General features: G+C 34.9%; 3 protein-coding genes across 3 annotated transcripts; 2 read left to right on the top strand and 1 right to left on the bottom strand.

The window, feature by feature from the left end:
- Positions 1-6,146: 6,146 nt before the first annotated feature.
- LOC143590111 (uncharacterized) lies at positions 6,147-8,074 on the top strand. The gene is made up of 2 exons (XM_077070693.1): positions 6,147-6,271; positions 7,743-8,074. The coding sequence occupies exon 2, from the start codon at positions 7,751-7,753 to the stop codon at positions 7,925-7,927; it is 177 nt and encodes a 58-aa protein (XP_076926808.1). The 5' UTR covers positions 6,147-6,271; positions 7,743-7,750; the 3' UTR covers positions 7,928-8,074.
- Positions 8,075-8,792: 718 nt separating this feature from the next.
- Positions 8,793-11,443, top strand: LOC143590103 (1-aminocyclopropane-1-carboxylate oxidase homolog 12-like). The gene is made up of 3 exons (XM_077070689.1): positions 8,793-9,414; positions 9,840-10,161; positions 11,050-11,443. Exons 1-3 carry the CDS (start codon positions 8,915-8,917, stop codon positions 11,302-11,304), a joined length of 1,077 nt encoding a protein of 358 aa, XP_076926804.1. The 5' UTR covers positions 8,793-8,914; the 3' UTR covers positions 11,305-11,443.
- Positions 11,444-12,941: 1,498 nt separating this feature from the next.
- Positions 12,942-20,379, bottom strand: LOC143590119 (CDT1-like protein a, chloroplastic). Its single transcript, XM_077070702.1, has 7 exons — positions 20,060-20,379; positions 16,137-16,256; positions 15,700-15,925; positions 14,048-14,578; positions 13,384-13,585; positions 13,202-13,292; positions 12,942-13,116 (listed from the first exon to the last, which is right to left on the bottom strand). The coding sequence occupies exons 1-7, from the start codon at positions 20,377-20,379 to the stop codon at positions 13,059-13,061; spliced, it is 1,548 nt and encodes a 515-aa protein (XP_076926817.1). The 3' UTR covers positions 12,942-13,058.
- Between the last annotated feature and the right edge of the window lie 957 nt (positions 20,380-21,336).

The raw sequence follows: 21,336 nt of genomic DNA, 5'->3' as shown, positions 1-21,336 counted from the left end.
AACATGACAATGACGCTAGCACAAGATCAAAATATTAAAAGTGGTTTTCAAATCTCAATCATTCACCGGTGTAATCCACATGATGAGATAAAATATACCCTATAACTTCTGGTCTAAGAAAGATATATTGTTGAGTCTTGACATTCACAAGTTGTAACTCTATCTAGAGGAATGTTTGACCGGTCTCAATACCTTGCATTATGGAAGCATTGAATTCGAAATTTGAACTTTTCTATGCTAGATTGCTAGCTGTCGACCTCTTAATTCATAGAAAAAGAATTAATATAATGATTGATTAATTTATAGAAAGTTAAAAGTTAGGAGTTTGGGTTCATACTTGTTTGTTTATGCATCCTTAAGTTTTAAAAAATAAGGAAAAGTTTATTCATTGAAATGTGGTATCTAAATATACATAAAAAGAGTTAAAGAAATATATGTAACTTCATTAACTAAAGTAAATTATAGAAAGCTATGAACTTTTTGAAATTTTTGCTTTAAAACCTTACGAATCTTTTTAAACAAACAGCTATAAGCCGTTGCCGTTAGAGCATCCATAACAGACACCATTTCTCGAGGTTTGGATGAGGTGGCACTGCAACAGACAACAACATCACAAACTCTATCAATGTGAAGCCAAGTTTGCCTTAAGAAGTTTGTTGCTTCAAACTTGCAACAAACAGATGACGTGGCAACCTCCCTCCACACACACACACATACACACACACACACACGTTTAATACTATTTAATGGAGTCTGTGGATGTTTGTTGTTGTGGAAGAAAGTTGGGTTTTTTAAAAAAAAAAATTGGACTGTGATGTGGCTATGATATGGTAGTTTGTGTTAGTTTGTTGTTGTAGATGCTCTTACCGGCATCATATGGAATGCATACGACAAGAAAATGATATGATTCAACAGTTAGGATACTGGAGGCACGATATGGTCTTGATGAATTAATAGTAAATGTGACGATTATGGGTTTGAAATGCATGTATATCTCGCTTACTCACGAACACGTTCGTGCATGTATTTGTAGCATACATGTGTGTCCATTGTTTGTGCAAGTAATTATGTAGGGAGATTTAGGTATTTATGTTTCAAAGTTGGGACAAAAAGATGTTATCAGAAAATGTTGTACCAATGCACTTCATACAATAACACTAACACTAACACTAACACACATATATGATATATGTATGTATGTATGTATGTTGTATATCTTCCATCATACACACATATAAATATGCATGCAAGCATGCATCCATCATCCATCATATACACACATGTTGTAAGAACATAGTGGAGTCTAATAATGCTTGGAATATAATTATAAACCACAAGGAGAGAGTTCTTGAGATTGTACTAAAAAGAGAGTACATAAATACAAAGATGAGGTTGTACCACGGATAGAAGGCTTCGTGGCTGATTTTGGGGTACAATTTCATTAAAAAGGTCCAACACATTGTTTAGATGTCTCATGGATGTATTTGTTTAATGGTATGATGGATGAGTCAATGTACATTGTTGGACATATGGGGTCACATGTACATATATAGTATAATACAAAATAAATTATTGGAATATATATTATGGTGGCCACCACTCATTATGCAATGAAATCTTAAGTTTGTGGTTTGCAATGGTTGGGCTTGTTTTTTTATTGGACATGATATCATTACATGTAATGGCCATTAGTGGTGTTATGAGCCCGTTTTAATTGGAATTTATTATGGAATTTGCACAAAATTTGTTTTTTACAAGTGAATCGATAAAAGGGTTTTTGTATAGATTTTTAGAATATATTCGAATCACGCCGACGTTTAGCATCATCTCCTGCATTGAACTCTGAGAAAGAATTTACATGTGTTGGTTATTAATGTCGATCATTGAATATCTAAATAGATGTTTCAACTTTCAATTAATGGTTAGCGTTTTTAAAAATATTTGCTTCTTACATACAAATCTTATGTCCTAAGAAGTGCTTTAGCCAATTATCAGAGAGAGTGGGCTTAGATGGGTTAAACGCGCCATGTTTAGACATGCATGATCTCTATGACCCTATAACCATATGAGAGCTGTCTGGAAGGATAATTGGTAATTGTTATTTACTAAAAGGTTATTGATTCGACATCGAAAATACTTTTTTTTTTGTTATTTATAGATGTCTCATTATTCAAACCCGAAATCTTATGGATATAATATAAAACTTGATGATGCAGAAATTGTTAAAACATTGGGCCCAAGAATCCAAGATGACCATGTTCAAGATATACTTCCAAGTTTTCAGAATCAAGCTGGGACATTCATGTGGGGAAGATTAGGATATTTTCCCAGCTGTCAAATGTTTCTATCCAAATGCAAAACTGTTGCGGGAAGCAAATAAGGCGACACCTAGTTATGATATGTCGTCAAGGGACATGGCGTGGTTTGTTTAAAACGAACATGAACACTTAATCGGACAGATATTTGTGGTCATGTTCGTTCGTTTTAAAAAATTAACGTACATGTTTGTGTCCGTTCATTTTAAATATAAACGAACAATTCACAAACAAAATTGAACAAAGATAAACTACCGGACATGCACAAACATAGACAAGCACATACATAAATGAACACCCTTAAGCAGACACAAGCGAAATATAAAACATTAATTGCATGATTCATTAAAAAATGAAAATAAATAAACGAACGTAAATGAATGATCATGAATATAAACAAGCAAACAAACATGTGTTTGTGTTCTTGCAGTAAAAACATTTTATTCATATTCGTTCGTTTATTAAATGAACGAACATAAACGAACTTTCCATCAAACAATTCATGAATTGTATACTGAACGTTTGGTTCGTTTACAAACCTATTCATAGACCAAACCTTTTTTATTGCATCAAATTGAGTCATTTTATAAGCTTTTGTTTTAAATAAATTTGCGTGTGCGTTTATCAATCACCCCCCCCCCCCCTTCTCAAACCAGAAGAGTGGGCCCTATGTGGTTACCCATCCTGCACATGGGCCGGGTTGGCTCTTAAAAGTTAAAACGGACAACAGCAACAAAAATAATGTGCAATGACATATCAAGAATTTCACGTAATGGGATGAATTCTAAGATACCATGATTCAAGTACATTACGTAATAGTCTAGAGGTTAATGTAAATTTGGTACTGTTATTCATACAAGTACATGTTGGACGGTGTGAAATAGCTTGAAATATCGTGTAGTATTAAGTTAGAATTAGTAAATTAGGGGTGCACATCAAATAAGTCATTTTTTGAGTTTTTTTTATAACTTACGTCTTGTATTTATCACGATGTTGTGCAAAGTGGGCATAACGTGATAAATATTGTTATTGATAACTACAATAATGTATATTCGATGTTTTCTATCATCATTATAACAATAATATTTTTATAATTATAACCATTATATTTGTTATATATTAAAGCAAAGAAAAATGTGTGTGTGAATTGTGACCCGGTTGTTAAAATATTATATATTTAAAATGTTTTTTTAGGTTATAACGACATTAGCCTCTATATTAGCAACATAAATTATCGCCTGTAATAATCACTCCCCGTAACAGTTTTTAAATATAATTAAATCATCTATTGTGTAGGCGCCATCTATATCACATGGGCATAGCTGTGGCACCAGCTACACCGCCTGCCCCAAATCAAATGGAGCGCCATCAGCCTAAGCGCCATGGCATTGACACCATTGCCAGTTGTATTAAGGTGGCCCCCACCAAATTGACGCTGTATAATGGCTATACGCACACCATACACTATAACCAAATATACCAAAAAGTATTTTCTACATAACAACTTTTAAATTTTTGGGCTTTCACCGTACAAGTAAACAATAACCAGGATTATAACATGTGGGATCCAATGCAATTGTATTACAGAAACCATCCACCGATTGATCCAAATAACCACTATTTTTACAACCAATACACAAATAACGTGCCGTATTGGCTAATATTACCAATCTCATAAGCCCCACCGAGTTGATGTTGCAATGGTGTCAGCCCATAACAACAGTGGTGTTAGTAACATATTCTATATTATCTATGTAAGGTTTTTCGAATATTTAAGAATGGAAAAACAATGTGACAACATCTAATTCATTTCTGATTCCCTACCTAGGATAGTTTTGTCTAGAATAATTCTTGATCTCTATTGTAATGTATTTACCTACCACATGTTGTACCTCTCCTTTCCAAAAATTGTTAGTGTGGTCCTTAATTTGTAGGTATGTGGTGGTCCTCATATGGATTATTTGCTCTTATAGATTTTGTTTTTGATATTATGTGCATTACCTTTTTAATCTTTGTTTTTTCAGTTTCCACCGTTGATTTTAAAATGTTTTAATCGGAATGTTGATTTAAGTTGTTACTTTCAAGAATCATGGTCCAAATTTCTTTTGCTTAAATTATACATCTTTTGGTGGGTGGGTGGCTGGGTTTTGGGAGGAGGGGGGTTCGGTGGTGATATTTTGAAGACATGTAAAGAACAGTTGAGCTAATAATATATAATTCTACTTGAAAATCTACTCACGATTTGAGCTATAGTACTCGTAATTTAAACAACTTTCATACCTACTTAGGCCATCCGTAATGAGGCGATGAAAAGGGTGACAAAGGGGGAGCACACCGCCCCTGGGTGATTTCCGGACGAAATGGGGCGGGGGCAAGGAGAAGAAGTCGCCTGCTTCACTCTTACTTTTATTATTATTATAATTTAATGTGTGTGGGATATATATATATATGTGTGTGTGTGTGTGTGTATTGTGTTACAATACCATTACACCCCAAAAACAAATTCCCACCCCTTGCTGACTGAGTGTCACGTGTTGTAATTCGCCCCCATTTGTAGCCCCTTCACTACGCATAGCCTTATGACAATGAATTTTTCAAAATGAGTGTAATGGTTTTAGTAAAACAATTGTAACATGTGTGTTGTATACTCGCTAGTATGTATAAGTCTAACTACAATACAAGATCTTTTAGGTATTTACAAGAGTTTCAAAGACACTTAAATCTAGTAGAAGTATCCGGCATAAATAAAGTGCATGACTCGAGTTGATTGCTCTAGTTTACCCTTTCAAGACGAACGGGGCACGATAACGTGAAGCTTGTGTCGGAGAATTTCAAACCAAGTAGATGATAACCATTTGGTCAAATTATCAGGCAATTGAGTAGTTAAACACACATAGCGAACTCTAAGATACCAAGGTAAAACCATAACTTCGATAACTTTGTACATGAACAATCAACAATATGTCGTTATACCATGGAGTAGATGAAAATGAAAAAGTAATGCGTGGCTCATGTAAATTGCAGTGTGAGCCAATGCACGGTACTCAAACCTTTGTACAGGAACAATCAACAATATGTCGTTTCTTGTTTCCTTGAGGTCACTGCCCGCCCGGTATGAGGCATTCTCAAGTACGTTTCTTAACGTTTTAAATTTTTACATAGTTTCGTTGCCCAAGGAATTAGAAATATAAAAACTGTAAACCAATGAATTAGTAGATTAGTCTATCATCGAACATCGAAGAAACACGTGTTTCGGTAACCGGGCCTGGGTGAGTAGGGCTGGCATATTATGTATACCTGTACACGATAAGATACGGACACAAAACATGTATACCTGTGCACGACAAGAAAACTTACCGTGTATTCGTATCCCAAACCCGAACACAAACTTATTAATACCAAGTATACACGATAAACACGAACATGCCGGAGAATAAAAGAAGGGTTCGGCCGTTTGGTGGTCGGCGGCGCCGCAACTGTAAAGAGGCCGAGTTGCCAGAGATGTGGAGAGGTAGACCGGAGGATCGAAGGGCATGTGGAAGGAAACAAAGTCAGACCAGATGATCGAAGGGTTGCTTGATGTTGAATTGGAATGATGTGAGCCGGGTTCAATAATTTGGTATAGATATTTAAGGTTAACTATTTAGGGTATCCATTATCCAACATATTATATTATTATATATTTTTATTTATAAAAAATATAATAAGGTAAACGAGTATTTTACCTGTTTAGATACGAAAAGTAACATGTTGAGTGGTGTCTACATGTTTAGCACATGAAACATGTTACCGCTATACTTGATACATATTAAAGTCGTGTAGGCCTGTGTCGTGTGTTCGTGAAAGTTAGCATATAGCTTAGGGACTATTGATATAATAGCATACATGTGTTGTCTAGGGCTTGCAAAACACAGTCAAGACGGAAGCTTGAGCACTGAAATTGAAGATCGCCGCCGGTAAATTTCTATTTCTATATGATATTATGATATTCATTCGATTCAAATTCATCCATCAATTGTAATTATATCTAATTTTCTTTATATATGCATTGATTTTTGTATGTTCTTTATATATGCATCATTTGTTTAGTATCTGTTTTGATCGAATCGAAGGTTAAAGGCCTCGGCTCGGCTCGGCTCGGTGAGCCGTGTCAAGCTCTTTTAACTCATGAGAGCATGTTCGTGTTTGTTCGTTAACTTAAACGAATACGAACACTTAATTGAACAAATATTTATGGTCATGTTCGTTTATTTAATAAATGAACATTTGTGTTTGTTTATGTTCGTTTGTGTAAAATTCTAAACGAACTTAACTGAACAAAGATAAACAAACATAAATGAAAACACTTAAATGAACACAAATTAACAAATGTAAAACCTTTAAGTAGATGACTCATTAGATGACTCATCCAGATAATATTTAATTATTTTCTATTAGTACATAAACGGACATAAATAAACAGACATAGACGAACATAAATAAACGAAGTTCATGACCATCAATGAACAAACAAAACATGTGTTCATGTTCGTTTGTTTAATTAAACAAACTACGGTTCATGAACAGTTCACCGAACGTTCGGTTCGTTTACGGGCCTATCGTTTAGGTTCACAAGCCAGTTGGAGTTTGATAAGTGAAACTCGGGCTCGAGCTTGTTTAAGCTTGGCTCGAATCAATGTTACATTTAAGCTCCAGCTGATCTCGAGTAGGTCACGAGTGGCCGGGGATATTTGGTATATTTATACAACAGTTATATATTTACCTAATCTTGTTGGTTTGCATGGTATTGACTGATGTGATTTACCTGATCCTTTTGGTTAGCAGGGCTCGGCTCATTTCGAGCTGTATTTCTAAAGCTCGAGCTCAGCTCGTTTTTTTATTAATTAGTTTATATACATTTAGGCTCGTTTAGGCTCACAAGCCAGTTAGAGCTTGACAAGTGAAACTCGGGCTAAGGCTTTTTTTAGTCTCGAGCTTGTTTAAGCTTGGCTCGAATCAAGCTTATATTTAAGCTTCAGCTGATCTCGAGTAGGTCACAAGCGGCGGGGTGTATTTGGTATATTTATACAACAGTTATTATGAAAATTTATTTAATATATTAAATAAAAATTATATAAATAATAGGCTTGTTTTGGCTCTCGAGTGAGCTCGAGCTTGATGAGTGAAGCTCGGTCTCGGCCCTTGGGCTTGTTTATTGTACAAGGTTTTTTTAGGCTCGAGTAGGTCACAAGCAGCCTGGCTTGTTTTCACCCCCTAATGTCTGTCCGGCACAAGCTTTGATTTAGATTTACATGATTCTGTTGGTTAGCAGGGTATTGACGGGTGTGAGATTTTTCCGATAACGAGTTTTTATGGTTACCAAAAAGAAAAAAAAATAGCATATTATTGTTCAGATGTTTGATTGTCCTCATTGTTTGTATTCTGTAGATTGAAAAATGGGAGAGAAGAAGAAAAGTGCAACAATTCTTATAAGACTGGTTTCTGCAGCAGGGACTGGTTTCTTCTATGTGAAGAAGAAGAATCCAAGAAAGATACAAACCAAGCTTGAATTCCGAAAGTATGATCCACGTGTCAATCGTCATGTTCTGTTCACCGAAGCCAAGATGAAATAGTTTGATCCATTTTAGCTGTTTAAACTTAAAAAGCATGAATCTTTATTACTTATCATAATCATGTACTCTGTTTTGGTCATTGTCTTTTTATAACATGTAAGCCACTATGTTAAAGATTTAATCTTTTTGGTTAGCTTTGTCTTTCTATATCATGTAAGCCACTGAGTTGAAGATTTAATCTTTTTATCTTTGAACTATGTTTAAATTGATTGTTGGATTAATTATGTATCTTTTTGGTTGGAATTTGGTGGCTGTATTTTTATAGCATGTAAGCCACTGAGTTAAAGATTTAATCTTTTTTATCTTTTTGACTATGTTTTAGTTGATTGTTGGATTGGATATAAATCTTTTTGGTTAGAATTTGGTAGCTTGAAGCTATTTCGCAGGAACACATTGGAAGATTATTGTGGACACCGATTTCCCAATAAAGAGTAGTTCTTTCGTATCAGACACAAGAATAACTGATTTGCGATTTAACTCGGTAAGTTGTTTCATCCATTAATCTCAAGTTAGGTAAAATGTTGATTCTTGATGAAGAAAAAAGTTTAAAAATTTGTTAAAAAGGGAAAAAGTGACATTAAATGTATTTGGTGTGATTCTTTCAAAATCTTTTAATATCTAAATCTTGATTATCTTTGTAATCTTCAAGAAAAGACAAGAACACATTTTTAGGTTGGCCCGACTTGTTTTGACTCAAACTTGTTTTGACTTGTTACTTAATCTGTCTGTTTATGTGTAAATGATGAATAATTTGTGTATGTATATGCAGACAAATTAAGAGTTTTGGACACAAAAACATATTTACAATCCAGCCAAAATAAAGATTGTGCTTGCACGCATGGAGAGTCCAAATTCAGCCTTGTAAAGCCAAGAGAGCGGGACCTACGTATCTACCAGTTTTCAGATTATATATGCAGATAATTACGTGTGTCATCTTGGCACAACATACATCTTTTTGCTAATAATAAGTTAATAGCCATTGCAAGCATGAGCCAAGATTTTGAAAGAGCAAAAGCCGATTTTGACCAAACGAAATCCGGAGTCAAAGGAATCCTAGATTCCGGGGTGTCGAAGATTCCGAGTATATTTATCCACTCACCGGAGAGTTTACGAAAATACCCGTCTCATGGAACAAGCAGTCTTGATCTGCAAGTCCCGGTGATTGATCTTAATGACTTGGAAGGTGGAAAAGAAGTCAAAGTTGGTCAAATCCGGGAAGCATCGGAACAATGGGGGATTTTTCAGTTGGGGAACCATGGGATTCCGGTTAGTGTTTTGAATGAAATGTTGGAAGGTGGCGTGCGAGGGTTTCACGAGCAACCGAGTGAGGTGAAGATGAAGTGGTACTCGCGTGAGTACGAGCAGCAAGTGAGGTTTTACTCTAATGGTGTTCTTTATGAGGCGCACCCGATTAGTTGGAGGGACTCGATTTCTTGTCACTATGCTGATGGTGAACTTGATCCTAATGCATTACCACCGGTTTCCAGGTATTACTCAGTTACGAGAAAATTGTTTGAAAAGGTAATCATAAGTTTATTCAAGATAACAAATTTTTTTTTTTTTTTTGCTTGCATACCCTTTGTTTTAAATGTAATCAAGTAATCAACTTTGGTTAAGTGTATTCAAGATAACAGGTAAAGTAATCAACTTTGTTTAAGTTTATTCAAACGGGCTATTTTGCATACCCTTTGAAAATGTAACCAAGTAATTAACGTTGATTAAGTTTATTCAAGATAACGAGTTTTTTTGCATACCTTTGAAAAAATGTAATCAAGTATACAACTTTAGTTAAGCTTATTAAAGTTTAACGGGCTTTTTTGCATACCCTTTGAAAATGTAATTAAGTAAACCAACTTTGTTTAAGTTTATTCAAGATAACGGATTTTTTACATACCCTTTTACTGGTTTGCAGGCGAGCGATACAAAACTACATGGAAAAGATATTAAATCTAAAAGTTACACTAGCAGGATTACTATCTGAGGCTTTAGGGCTCGACCCGAACTACCTAGAAAGCATTGACTGCATGAAAACCGCAACACTCGTGTGCCAGTATTATCCACCCTGCCCCGAGCCAGACTTGACTCTAGGAGTCCCAAGGCACTCAGACCCGTCTTTTATAACCATTCTTCTACAAGATAGTCTCGGTGGTCTTCAGGTTCTCAAAGGAAGTCAATGGGTGGATGTCAAACCGATCAAAGGAGCAATCATAGTAAATATTGGCGATCATTTGCAGGTAATTGTAATATTTGATTATTTTCGACTGGTCATGTTAGCCCGAAAAAACTTTTTTGATTTTCACAAAGTAACCTGTGTCAAGTACTCAAATAGGGCTGCAAAACGGGTCGTATTCATGGGTTGGCGTGTTAAACCCGACACAAACCCAAAAATTTTCACACTTATGAACCCGAATACGTGTTTAACCCGAAAAAAAATATTTATATTTTTTCGTTTTGTATACTAGTACTTTAAAGTTTCAAAGTTATCTATTATTTTTTTGAGCAATCACTTATTCACTACACATTTTTTTTAGAAAAATAAAAGTAAACAAATGGGTTAAACGGGCCAACTCACGAACCTGTTAGGTTGATACAAACACGACCGGAAAGTCGGAAACTGACACGATCCTGTTTAGACTAAATCCAAAATCATGAATTTCGTGTTAGGTTCATGCCGTGTCTGATTTGACTCGTTTCAGTTTTAGCTTATTTATTTTATTTTTTATTTTACCTTTTTGACTGACCCGTTCATAAAAAAATACGTTGAAATTGTCACCTATAGTTTTCGACCATTCACTTAAGCTCTTTTGTTTAAATGTGTGTAAACATGGTTTTGCTAAAGGTGGCAAAACAGGCCTGGCCAAAAAGGTTGTGTAACAGGTCAAACGGGCCTAGTTGACCCAACACACTTTTTATCAAAAAGTTTTGAACTTTTATAAATAATTAGTGTGTCACATATGATTACAATTTACAAACATTATATCTATTTTAATAATAATATAATTTCATGAGTAGAATGGTTTTAGGTGGTCTACGTTTCAAAAAACCTTTCTCTACGTGTTTGACCTGTTTGAGATAAAACATAATCCGAATCAGTCCGTTTATGGTTCTTTCAATGTATGTAGCTCATGAGCAATGACAAGTTTAAGAGTGTGGAACATAGAGTGCTGGCTGCACCAGTCGGGCCGAGACTATCAGCTGCATGCTTCTTTTACCCGAGGACCGCTAATTACTCTAAGCCCTACGGGCCCATAAAGGAACTGGTGTCAGAAGAGGTTGGGCCCGTATACAGGGAAGTGGCCCATAATGAATATATGTCTTGCTACAGGTTTAAAGGAGGAGCTAATGGTAACTCAGCACTTCCTTACTTTAAGCTGTAGATATGAAGTTTGTGAAGCAATTGTTGGTTGGTAGTGTTATTGCTTATTTTTAATAAAATGGATTATTAGCAAGTAAACTCTATATATAAATATATTTATAAACTGATCATTTCAGTTTTATTAGTAAGAACATTGTTACATACTCATTGTTGTATTGTTGGCCCGTTTCCCATGGCAGCGCGTTTTCTAACCTAGGCTGTTTAGTAGCTGGTAGACACCGCGCTCCTATGTACACATGGCATGCGAAAAGTACATGTTTAGTAGCTGGTAGACACCGCGCTCCTAAGTCAGACTGCTAAACTGTCAAACCGTCAATACTACATGAACTTTACAAAAAACCATAAATATTTCAACTCAAACTAGAAAAAAAGAAGAAAAAAAAAACTTACAAGAAAACAATTAGCAAGAACACTATTACATACATATATACATACCTGACCGAATACGGTTTACTCGTGTTCATGGTCAAACTTGAATCACCAACCTTGAGGCCATCTCCCTTTCGGGTCAAGCTTCGGCAACCATCTTCTTATCTTCGGTTTATCACCCGGCGCTTTGTTTTCCTACCAGGCCATATCAACTTTGACAAGAACCCCTTTCGAAACGCTTTAAAGCTTTGACCTTGACCTTGACTTTGACTTTGAGTATGAAAGATGTGATCATGTGAACTTCTAATGGTGGTGAAGTTTATATAGCTTTGTTCTAGGGACTCTTTGGGTATTTCCCTAGCTAACAAAGGAGATGAACCACCCCAATTATTATTATTATTGGTGCTTAAATATGAAGATGGATGCTGTGGTGATCTAAATTCCAATAATTCTCTTTGCCTTATATCTTCAAGAATATTGTCAAATGTCAATTCTTTACTTTTGAGGTTTTTATAGTAATCAAAGTGTTGGAAAGTTGACCTTTGAAGATAAAGGGTTGCCTGAGTCAATGGTTTCTAAATGGGCTGAAATTATCTTGTGCAGTGAGTTTGGACATGTAGTGTTTTATTATTCATAAGATTGTATAAGATGAAAAATTTTATATTTTATTTATAAATTTTTATAAAAATAAATAAATATTGTATTTATAAATCTATTTAATCACTTTTTTGATATTGCTAAGCTTAAATAAATATTTATTTATGATTTGTGTTTTATTTATAAATTTTTGTAAAATAAAAAATAAATGATTTATTTAATGATGATATTGTTTGTCTTGAATAATTTTTTTTAACATTAAACATTTATATTTAATATGTCTTGAATAATTTTTTTTCTAAATATCTTTTTTTTTAAATATCTTTTTATGTTGTTAAAAACTACTAGTGTAATAGATGAGTTTATGTATTAAATAGAAAGCCAATAGTTGTTTTATATTTGTAGTTGATTAAAACAATTTTGATGTAATTGTTTGATTCAATGTGAAAATACATGATTTATTTTAAAGGTTGAGAACAACTCCGTTTTTTTTATAAATTAAAGATAGTTGCATTAGAAAAACATTTCGGTCTCAAAACATTCGCTAAATTTCTTCAAGAACGTAAACATGACATTCGGTCTTAAAACATGTTGGTTTGACGAGTCAAACAGTACAACACAAACACAAACACAAACTAATATATGTATTATATAACTCATAATTGAATAGATATGATTTCAGTAGAGTTAAAAACTGTATTCACATCACAAAAACCAGATTGTACATAGAAGCCTATATATCGAAAAACCAAAAACCTAAACCTTGCTACCGACCTTTAATTAGTTAACTTAGTTAGCATTCGATAGTCTTGTGCGTATTGATTCCGAGCTTGATATTTTGTTAACACTGCAGAAGAAAAAGATTATGTCAACAAAAAAACATCAACTTTTTAAAAAAAAATTAATATTATTTTATAAAAATGTAAACTTACCAGCACAAAATATCACCACTAGATGCCACTTTCTCATAAATCCATTCAGGAGCTATCTCCTGCAACAATCTAAGCTGTTCTTCAGCTTCTTCTGCAAAATTATTAAAAACAAGATTACAGTTTTGTAAGGTTATGATAATTTCTAACAATATTAACTAACTTTAAGACATAAAGATTCTTACTTTTATCAATAATTTCCACTTGGCTTGAAGTTAACATGTTCATAAGCTCATCTTTCTTTACAATCGTTCGTTTAACCGACTGAAAGTAAAACCAAAGCGTGTCGAATAGTTTAGGTAATCCCGCAACCATCTTTTTCCTCCATTTCGCCTGCGAGATTTCCGGATCGTTTTCCTCTAATACTTTCAATTCATTTTCTTTGATCTGATACATAAACACACTTTAGCAACACACACACACACACACACACACACACATATATATATATCATTTAGAAACTCTAAAAAAGTTAAGAACTCTTAGGAACTCATAACAACCAAACATTTTTTTATTTTTTTTTATATAATAACATTATTTAAATGTATTTTTATCATCTTTTATATTAATCACAAGTTTACATGTATAAATTTTAACAAATTTACATATGTGTTAAAAAAACATAAATACTTATAAAAACTAATTTTCAAAATTGTAATCGTAAATATAGATATAAAAATGATAAAACTACACACAAATAACATTGATATACAAATTTGTTTTATAAAAAACATTAGTTTTCAAGGGTTCCTTCAAGTTCTTAAATAATTTAAAAGTTCGGTAATGATACTCATCCTATATATATAAAATATGAATATATATGATTTGCAATTAGGATAACGAACGTACCGATGCTAGAAGATCATCCGAGAGAATATCAGAAAGATAATCATCATCTTCATCAAGTGGCATTTTATTCTTCACAGGAGTATCAAACGTTATCGATCTCTTGCCACTCGCGCGTCTGGTTAGCTTGCTAGGATGCATGACCGAATCTTGATCTGGTGTCGTAAAACGTCTAACCGGTGGTCTTGCTGACTGTGCAGGTGTGGCACTAAATGGAGTTGAGACCATCTTAACTGGAGTTGCATCAATGGATGACAAATCAAACTTCTTAACAGGTGTTTCGGGTAGTTTATGGTCAACCCGAGTTTCAGAAGTCAAAACTGTGGATTCTTGGTTAACTGGTTCAGCGTTTGGAGCTAAGGCTTGTTTCGAGAACCGTCGTTTGAATGATTGAGAGATAAGAGACGCTGCAACGGGCTGATGTTCGGAAACAGAAGGTGTTGTATGTTGAACCGAATCAAGATTCGGTTTTTTAATTGAAAATGTAGGTTTACTAAAAGGTTCAGGTAACCTCTCTTCTGGAACTTCATCACCCTGATGATAAAAACTTGAATAAGTTAAGAAAAATATTATTCAATAATCAAAAAAACAATGCAAAAACAATAGCTAATCCGAAATAATACAGCAGAGAGATATTTGTAAATGAGTCAAGCCAGGCCAGACATGAGCTTGGCTCGTTTAACTCATAGAGAGCTCGAGCTCTACTTCTAAAGCTCGAGCTCAGCTTGTTTCGAGCTCTATTTTTAAAGCTTGAGTTCTACTGATGAGTCACTTTTCACGCTCGAACTCAACTTGTTGTTGACTCGTTTATAACATATTAATTAATTTGTATACAATTATAGTTATTTTTTTGCATATGCTTTTCAATTATAATTTTACAAAGAACATAACTATTAAAAAAACAAAGAACATAATATATATTATAAAAACAAAGAACATAATATATATTATTTAGTTATTTAATTTCAATTTTATATATAACATTAATTATTAAATCAACATATCATCATCATCATCATCGTACTCAGTATATCCCACCAATAGCAATGCTATGGTAGGGTCTGAGGAGGGTAAGATGTAGACAGTCTTACCTCTATCCCATAGGGATAGAGAGGCTGCTTCCGGTGAGACCCCCGGCTCGATAGTAGTTTTGCATCAAGCCTTGGACATAAGGCACATAGCACTCAATCATCAGGGACACCGGCTGATTGGTGCATGTGCCCTTGTCTAATATAAATCAACATATAGATTAAATAAAAAACATAAATTTTACAAATTAATTAATTTTAAGTTGTATACATATTAATTAATTTGTATACATTTATAGTTATTTTTTACATATGCTTTTTAATTAAAATTTTACAAAGAACATAATTATTTAAAAAAAAACAAAGAACATTACATATATATATATATATATATTATTTAGTTATTTAATCACAATTTTATATATAACAATATAAGAATAATTAATAAATCAAAATATATTAAACAAAAAGCATATAAATAAAACGCTCACTTAGACTCGCAAGCCAGCTCAAGCTCAATAAGTCAAGCTCGTTTACTAGACAAATTTATTTTTAGGCTCGAGTTCGTTTAAGCTCGGCTTGATTCAAGCTTTTTGCTGGCTTGCTTACACTGATATAAATTATTACCTCATTGGATTTACAGAAACTCAAAAGCCTGGACCGAAACAGTTTGCTCAGCAACGCATAATCAGAAGCTTGCTTCTCATCCTTCTGAACAACACTAAAATTCAAAGTGATGTGAAGATCCGGTTTCATACAACTCGTCCGTTCATCGAGTACAAGAATCTTCTTAGTCTCGATCGACTCGGGTAATATAAACTTGAGCTGAGCTAAATGACTATAACCAAATTTCCTAAACAAATAGATAAACAAACAAATCAGTGGTATGCTCTTTTACTAAAGCTCGAGCTTAGCTCGTAAGTCATTATCAAGCTCAGAGGCTCAGGCTCGTTTATCATTTATTAACTAGTCTATATACTCTTTACACGTGTTTAATTAATTTTAATACATAAGGCTTTTTAAGCTCAGGCTTGATAACTAAACGAGCTTTATTTGAATAATACCTGTCGGTTAAGCTCTCAACAATTTTGCTAACGTTCGTAAACGTCGAAGTAGACCGTTTCAATCCGAACAGTCGAATAGCGGATAACAATCGATCGAAGAACGAGTTCAGCATTTCATACCTAAACACAAGATTTATATAAGTCATCAACATTAATGCAAGACAAGTGAACCCGAGCATAGCCGGTTTATTTGCAGGTTGACCCGAACATGACCAGTTTGACCTGAATGCAACCTGTTTGACCCGAAAGTTTTTACATTTTTTATTGTTCACATTTTAATACTTTAAATTCACATTTTCACAACATATAATACAAACTTATATATAATAATTACAAATTAATTAAAAGAAATAAATTATGACAACTTCTTTTTTAATTTTAAATTTTATTATAAAATAATCAACCAATTTAAATTATTACCTAAAATCATTTTAAAAAAATATAATAAAAAACCCCCACAAACCCCCTGGTTGACCCGAAACCAACCCGCTTACCTAAATGGGTTCAGGGTTCAACCCGAAACTGACCTGAACCCTTTTGTACCAAACCCAAACACACAAAAATTCATTCTGTAGTAGTAGTAGTAATAATAATAATAATAATAATAATAATTTTCACATTTTAATACTTTAAGGAATAGCGGAGTTGTCGACCTGGACCCAGACTACGTGCAGGCCCTGGAACGCCTAAATGGCGCTCTCCCAGACTTTGACATTGGCGGTTTCTCTAATATGGACACCACCCCACCAAAGCCTCAAAAAACTTTGGCGAATGCCCTTTTTGGAAAAATCGCTCAGAGCCTGGGAGAAGTTTTTGGATTGTCCCCCCGACAGAAGGCGATTTTTGAATGCTTACAAGGTCCTCATGCCCAAGATTTTCTGACCGTTATCCCGATTGATGGCTTGGGCCAAAGCATGTCTGCGGTCGAGTATAGGGCCATTCTTAAGTACCGTTTGATGGTCCCAATGTACCCAGAAGACGAAACATGTCCGATCTGCCGTAAGGCCTGCCTGGATAAATTCGGAGAGCATGCGGTTCATTGCAAGGAGATGCCTGGGTTCAAATACCGACATGATTGGGTGCGAGACGTTCTTTGGGACATCTTAAGGCGAGCTGGGATATCAGCTAAAAAGGAAGCCCCCGTAAACTTCCTTACAGACCCCACGGAAGGGAGATCCACTCTACGACCGGCAGATTTGCTCGTCTTTGGTTAGGCCGGGGGAAAACACGCTTGTGTTGACCTCACATGGGTATCTCCCTTAGCTGGTTTGAGGGATAATGGGTTTGTAGCTGGGCAAGCAATGAAAAGGGCTGAAACGAAGAAGGTGGAGAAACATGCTAAAGCCTGCGAAGAGAACCAACATGTTTTTGTCCCTCTGGCTTTTGATACATTTGGCTCCTTGGCACCGGAAGCTATCCGTTTTCTAACCAGGGTCCAACAGGTTGTGCATAGCAATGTGTCGACTCCAGAGGGGCTGGGATATGTCTTTAGCAGGTTAGGGTTTTGCAATTCAGAAAGGGGTGGCGGTTTGCAATTCAGAAAGGGGTGGCGGCTTGTTGCCCGCCTACCTGCTATATTGATGTAATATCTATGTTTCTACTAGGGGTGGCAACCTTGACCCAAACCATTCCAAATGGGTCAATTTGGGTTGTTTTAAAATTCAAATGGGTTGAATTGGGTCATAGGTTTTAATTAAATGGGTCAAAATGGGTCACTTGAAATTCCACATTCTTATTTTTGGGTCAAAATGGGTTGACAAATTTAACTACATGGGTCGATGTGGGTTAGTGTATTAAGGAAAAGTGACATGTTTGGGTTGAAATGGGTTTTAGATTGGAACGATATCGGTTTAGGTTTCGGCTCGGATCAGCTTTCGTGCCGACACGAGTTTTAGCACTGGACGGGTTGGGTTTCGGTTTCTTTCGAGTTTTCGCACTAGACGGGTCGATTAAGGTTTTTGATTCGTTTTCGTCGACATTTCGGTTTCGGTTAATTTGTCGGGTTTTTTTTTTTTTTTTTTGATGAACGAGGTTAACGGTGAAAATATTTTGGTTTTTTTACTTTTTTCGTTATTTGTTTATATTTTAAGTTATGATTTTTTATTTGTTTTTTTTGAATTTTTTTTGAGGGATTTTGATCTTAATAGAAATCATCAAAAAATATTCAAAAAAATTAATAAAAAAATCATAACTCAAAAAATAAAACAAAAACAAAAAATGTAAAAAAACTAAAACGTTTCGTCCGTTGTCCTCGTTCAAAAAAAAATCGACAAATTAACCGAAACTGAAATATCGACAACAACGAAACAAAAACATGCTGAAACAAGCTGTTATGTGATGAAAGGAACTGAAAAATCGCTAAAGCAAGCTGTTAAGTGCTGAAACGACCTGAAAAATCGCTTAAACGAGCTATTTGATGCTAAAACGAACTGAAAAATCGCTTAAACGAGCTATTTGATGCTAAAACGAACTGAAAAATCGCTTAAACGAGCTGTTACGTGCTGAAATGAACTGAAAAATCGCTAAATCGCTTAAACAAGCTGTTACGTGCTGAAACGAACTGAAAAATCGCTTAAACGAGCTGTTACGTGCTAAAACGAACTGAAAAATCGCATGCGCTGAAACGAACTGAAAAATCGCTTAAACGAGCTGTTACGCGCTGAAAAGAACTGAAAAATCACTTAAACGAGCTGTTACGCTCTGAAACGAACTGAAAAATCGCTTAAACGAGCTGTTACGCGCTGAAACGAACTAAAAAATCGCTAAAACAAGCTGTTACGCGCTGAAACGAACTGAAAAATCGCTTAAACGAGCTGTTAAGCGATGAAACAAACTGAAAAATCGCTTAAACGAGCTGTTAAGCGCTGAAAAGAACTGAAAAATCGCTTAAACGAGCTGTGACGCGATGAAACGAACTGAAAAATCGCTTAAACGAGCTGTTACCCGCTGAAACGAACTTTAAAATCGCTTAAACGAGCTGTTACCCGCTGAAACGAACTTTAAAATCGCTTAAACGAGCTGTTACGCGATGAAACGAACTGAAAAATCGCTTAAACGAGCTGTTACGCGCTGAAACGAACTGAAAAATCGCTTAAACGAGCTGTTACGCGCTGAAACGAACTGAAAAATCGCTTAAACGAGCTGTTACGTGCTGAAACGAACTGAAAAATCACTTAAACGAGCTCTTACACGCTGAAACGAACTGAAAAATCGCTTAAACGAGCTGTTACGTGCTGAAACGAACTAAAAAATCGCTTAAGCGAGCTGTTATGTGCTGAAACGAACTGAAAAATCGCTTAAACGAGCTGTTACGCGCTGAAACGAACTGAAAAATCGCTTAAACGAGTTTTGACCCAAACCCGTTTTGACCCGTTCTAACCTTGACCCGTTATAACCCGAACCTGTTGACCCTAACCCGTTCCGACCCGAACCAAAAGAACCCTTTTTTTAAGTGACCCGTTTTGACCCTAACCCGTTTCGACCCTAACCCGTTTCAACCCTAACCCGTTCCGACCCATGACCCATTTTGACCCAACCCAACCCATTTGCCACCTCTAGTTTCTACGTATTGAAATAAAAAAACAAATAACAAGAAAATATATTCTAAGAATTTGTTGAGTCAAAAAAAATAAATAAATAAATAATACAAACTTATATAAAATGATTACAAATTAATTAAAAAAATATATAATGTAAATTTCCTTTTTAGTTTTAAATTTTATCATAAAATACTCAACCAAAATAAATTATTACCTAAAATCATTTTTAAAAAAATAAATAAAAACCCCACAAACCCGGGTTGACCCGAACCCAACCCATTTACCAAAACGGGCTCAAGGTCCAACCGGTGGTTTGTGCCAAACCCAAATAATAATAATAATAATAATAATAATAATAATATCAGAGAGAGAAATGAAACTTACTTTTCGGGAAGTGATCCCGAGGCGCCCGGTTTTAAAACCGGGGCTTCCGTTGGCTCGGTTTCCGGATCTGACGAAACCGACGGTTTCGGGGGTTTCGGATCCGAAACATGTAGCTTCTTCGCAGCTTCTCGGACTTGTTTTACCGACCGGAGCGATTGACGGCACGTGAGGGGTCTTTGGGCCGGGTTGGTTGGCTTTTCGGGTGTTTTGGAGCTCCAGGGGCTCTGATCCGGTAAATGTGGCTTGGAGATTGATGACTGTAGGATCTTTTTGGATTTGAATGAATCGAACGGTGATGATGAAGCTCCGGTTGAATCCATTTGATTGATTATGATGATGAATTGAAGTTTTTGGTGTGAATTGGAGTGATGAGTGAATGGGTTAAATAATTAGGGTTTTTTTTTTTTTGGCGCGAATGGGTACGTGGAGGGGTGACAGGTCAGCGTTGGCGGGAAGGTTACGTAGACGCGGGAGGGGTGGGTTTTGTAACTTTATTGTGTGTTTTTGTTTAAGAGACCCTTAAGTTTTAAGTTTTTTATGATTTGACACCAATAGTTTTGAGATTTAAATATTATTATTATTATTATATTATTATTGTTGTTATTAATTTTTTTATGGGCTCAAGAATTTTGACCGTTTGTAACAAATTGGAATTTGTTTATATTATGCTAACATTTTATATGCTATCACTTTTAGACTTTTGAAATTTGAAATTAAAATTTATAATTAATACTGAAAAAAATTTGAAAAAATAGTTTTGAGTATAGAAAACTATATGACACGATATTTAGGTATTTGTATAAGGATATATACGAAAAATATACTAGTATATACACAAATACCTTGATAAAAGGGAGTATACCGAAGTATTTAGATACAGTAAAACTTCGATGTTGAAGATTGTGAAAAATTGAATCGATTAATAAAAGCAAAATACCTGATTATATCCTTTGATGTAATTCTAGCACCGGTGTTGAGTTCTTTGACTATTCAAGTTTTCTCTATCCGAAACTCCGAATTCAACTTTTCTTACACGTGACGAGAGAATGTACACTGATTGTTATCAATAGAAACGTTTTCAAATGCTTGAAGCCCTTCTTTCTCTATGTATTTATGATGATTATAAAAAGATGACCGTTAGCATTTATGAGTTATATCAAACCAACTAATCTTATTTGGTATAATCTTTAATTAGTTACCCGTTATTTAACCCCTAATCAATACTCAAATCTCATCCCAGCCCACTTATAATGGGCCACTTGTAGCCCATTGGGCCT

The sequence above is a fragment of the Bidens hawaiensis genome, unplaced genomic scaffold (genome assembly GCF_021521415.1).
Source record: "Bidens hawaiensis isolate Kalapana, Puna unplaced genomic scaffold, B.hawaiensis_p1.1 tig00038170_1, whole genome shotgun sequence".
Taxonomy (NCBI): domain Eukaryota; kingdom Viridiplantae; phylum Streptophyta; class Magnoliopsida; order Asterales; family Asteraceae; genus Bidens; species Bidens hawaiensis.
This window is presented reverse-complemented; position numbering and strand designations above follow the sequence as displayed.

Excerpts from the sequence above, each read along its gene's own strand:
- LOC143590111 (XM_077070693.1), top strand. The coding sequence starts at position 7,751 with ATGGGAGAGAAGAAGAAAAGTGCAACAATTCTTATAAGACTGGTTTCT.
- LOC143590103 (XM_077070689.1), top strand. The coding sequence starts at position 8,915 with ATGAGCCAAGATTTTGAAAGAGCAAAAGCCGATTTTGACCAAACGAAA. Across the intron at positions 9,415-9,839 it reads GCATTACCACCGGTTTCCAG|GCGAGCGATACAAAACTACA; the intron begins GTATTACTCAGT and ends ACTGGTTTGCAG. Across the intron at positions 10,162-11,049 it reads ATATTGGCGATCATTTGCAG|CTCATGAGCAATGACAAGTT; the intron begins GTAATTGTAATA and ends CAATGTATGTAG.
- LOC143590119 (XM_077070702.1), bottom strand. The coding sequence starts at position 20,379 with ATGGATTCAACCGGAGCTTCATCATCACCGTTCGATTCATTCAAATCC. Across the intron at positions 16,257-20,059 it reads TCGGGATCACTTCCCGAAAA|GTATGAAATGCTGAACTCGT; the intron begins GTAAGTTTCATT and ends TCTTGTGTTTAG. Across the intron at positions 13,293-13,383 it reads AGTGGAAATTATTGATAAAA|AAGAAGCTGAAGAACAGCTT; the intron begins GTAAGAATCTTT and ends ATAATTTTGCAG.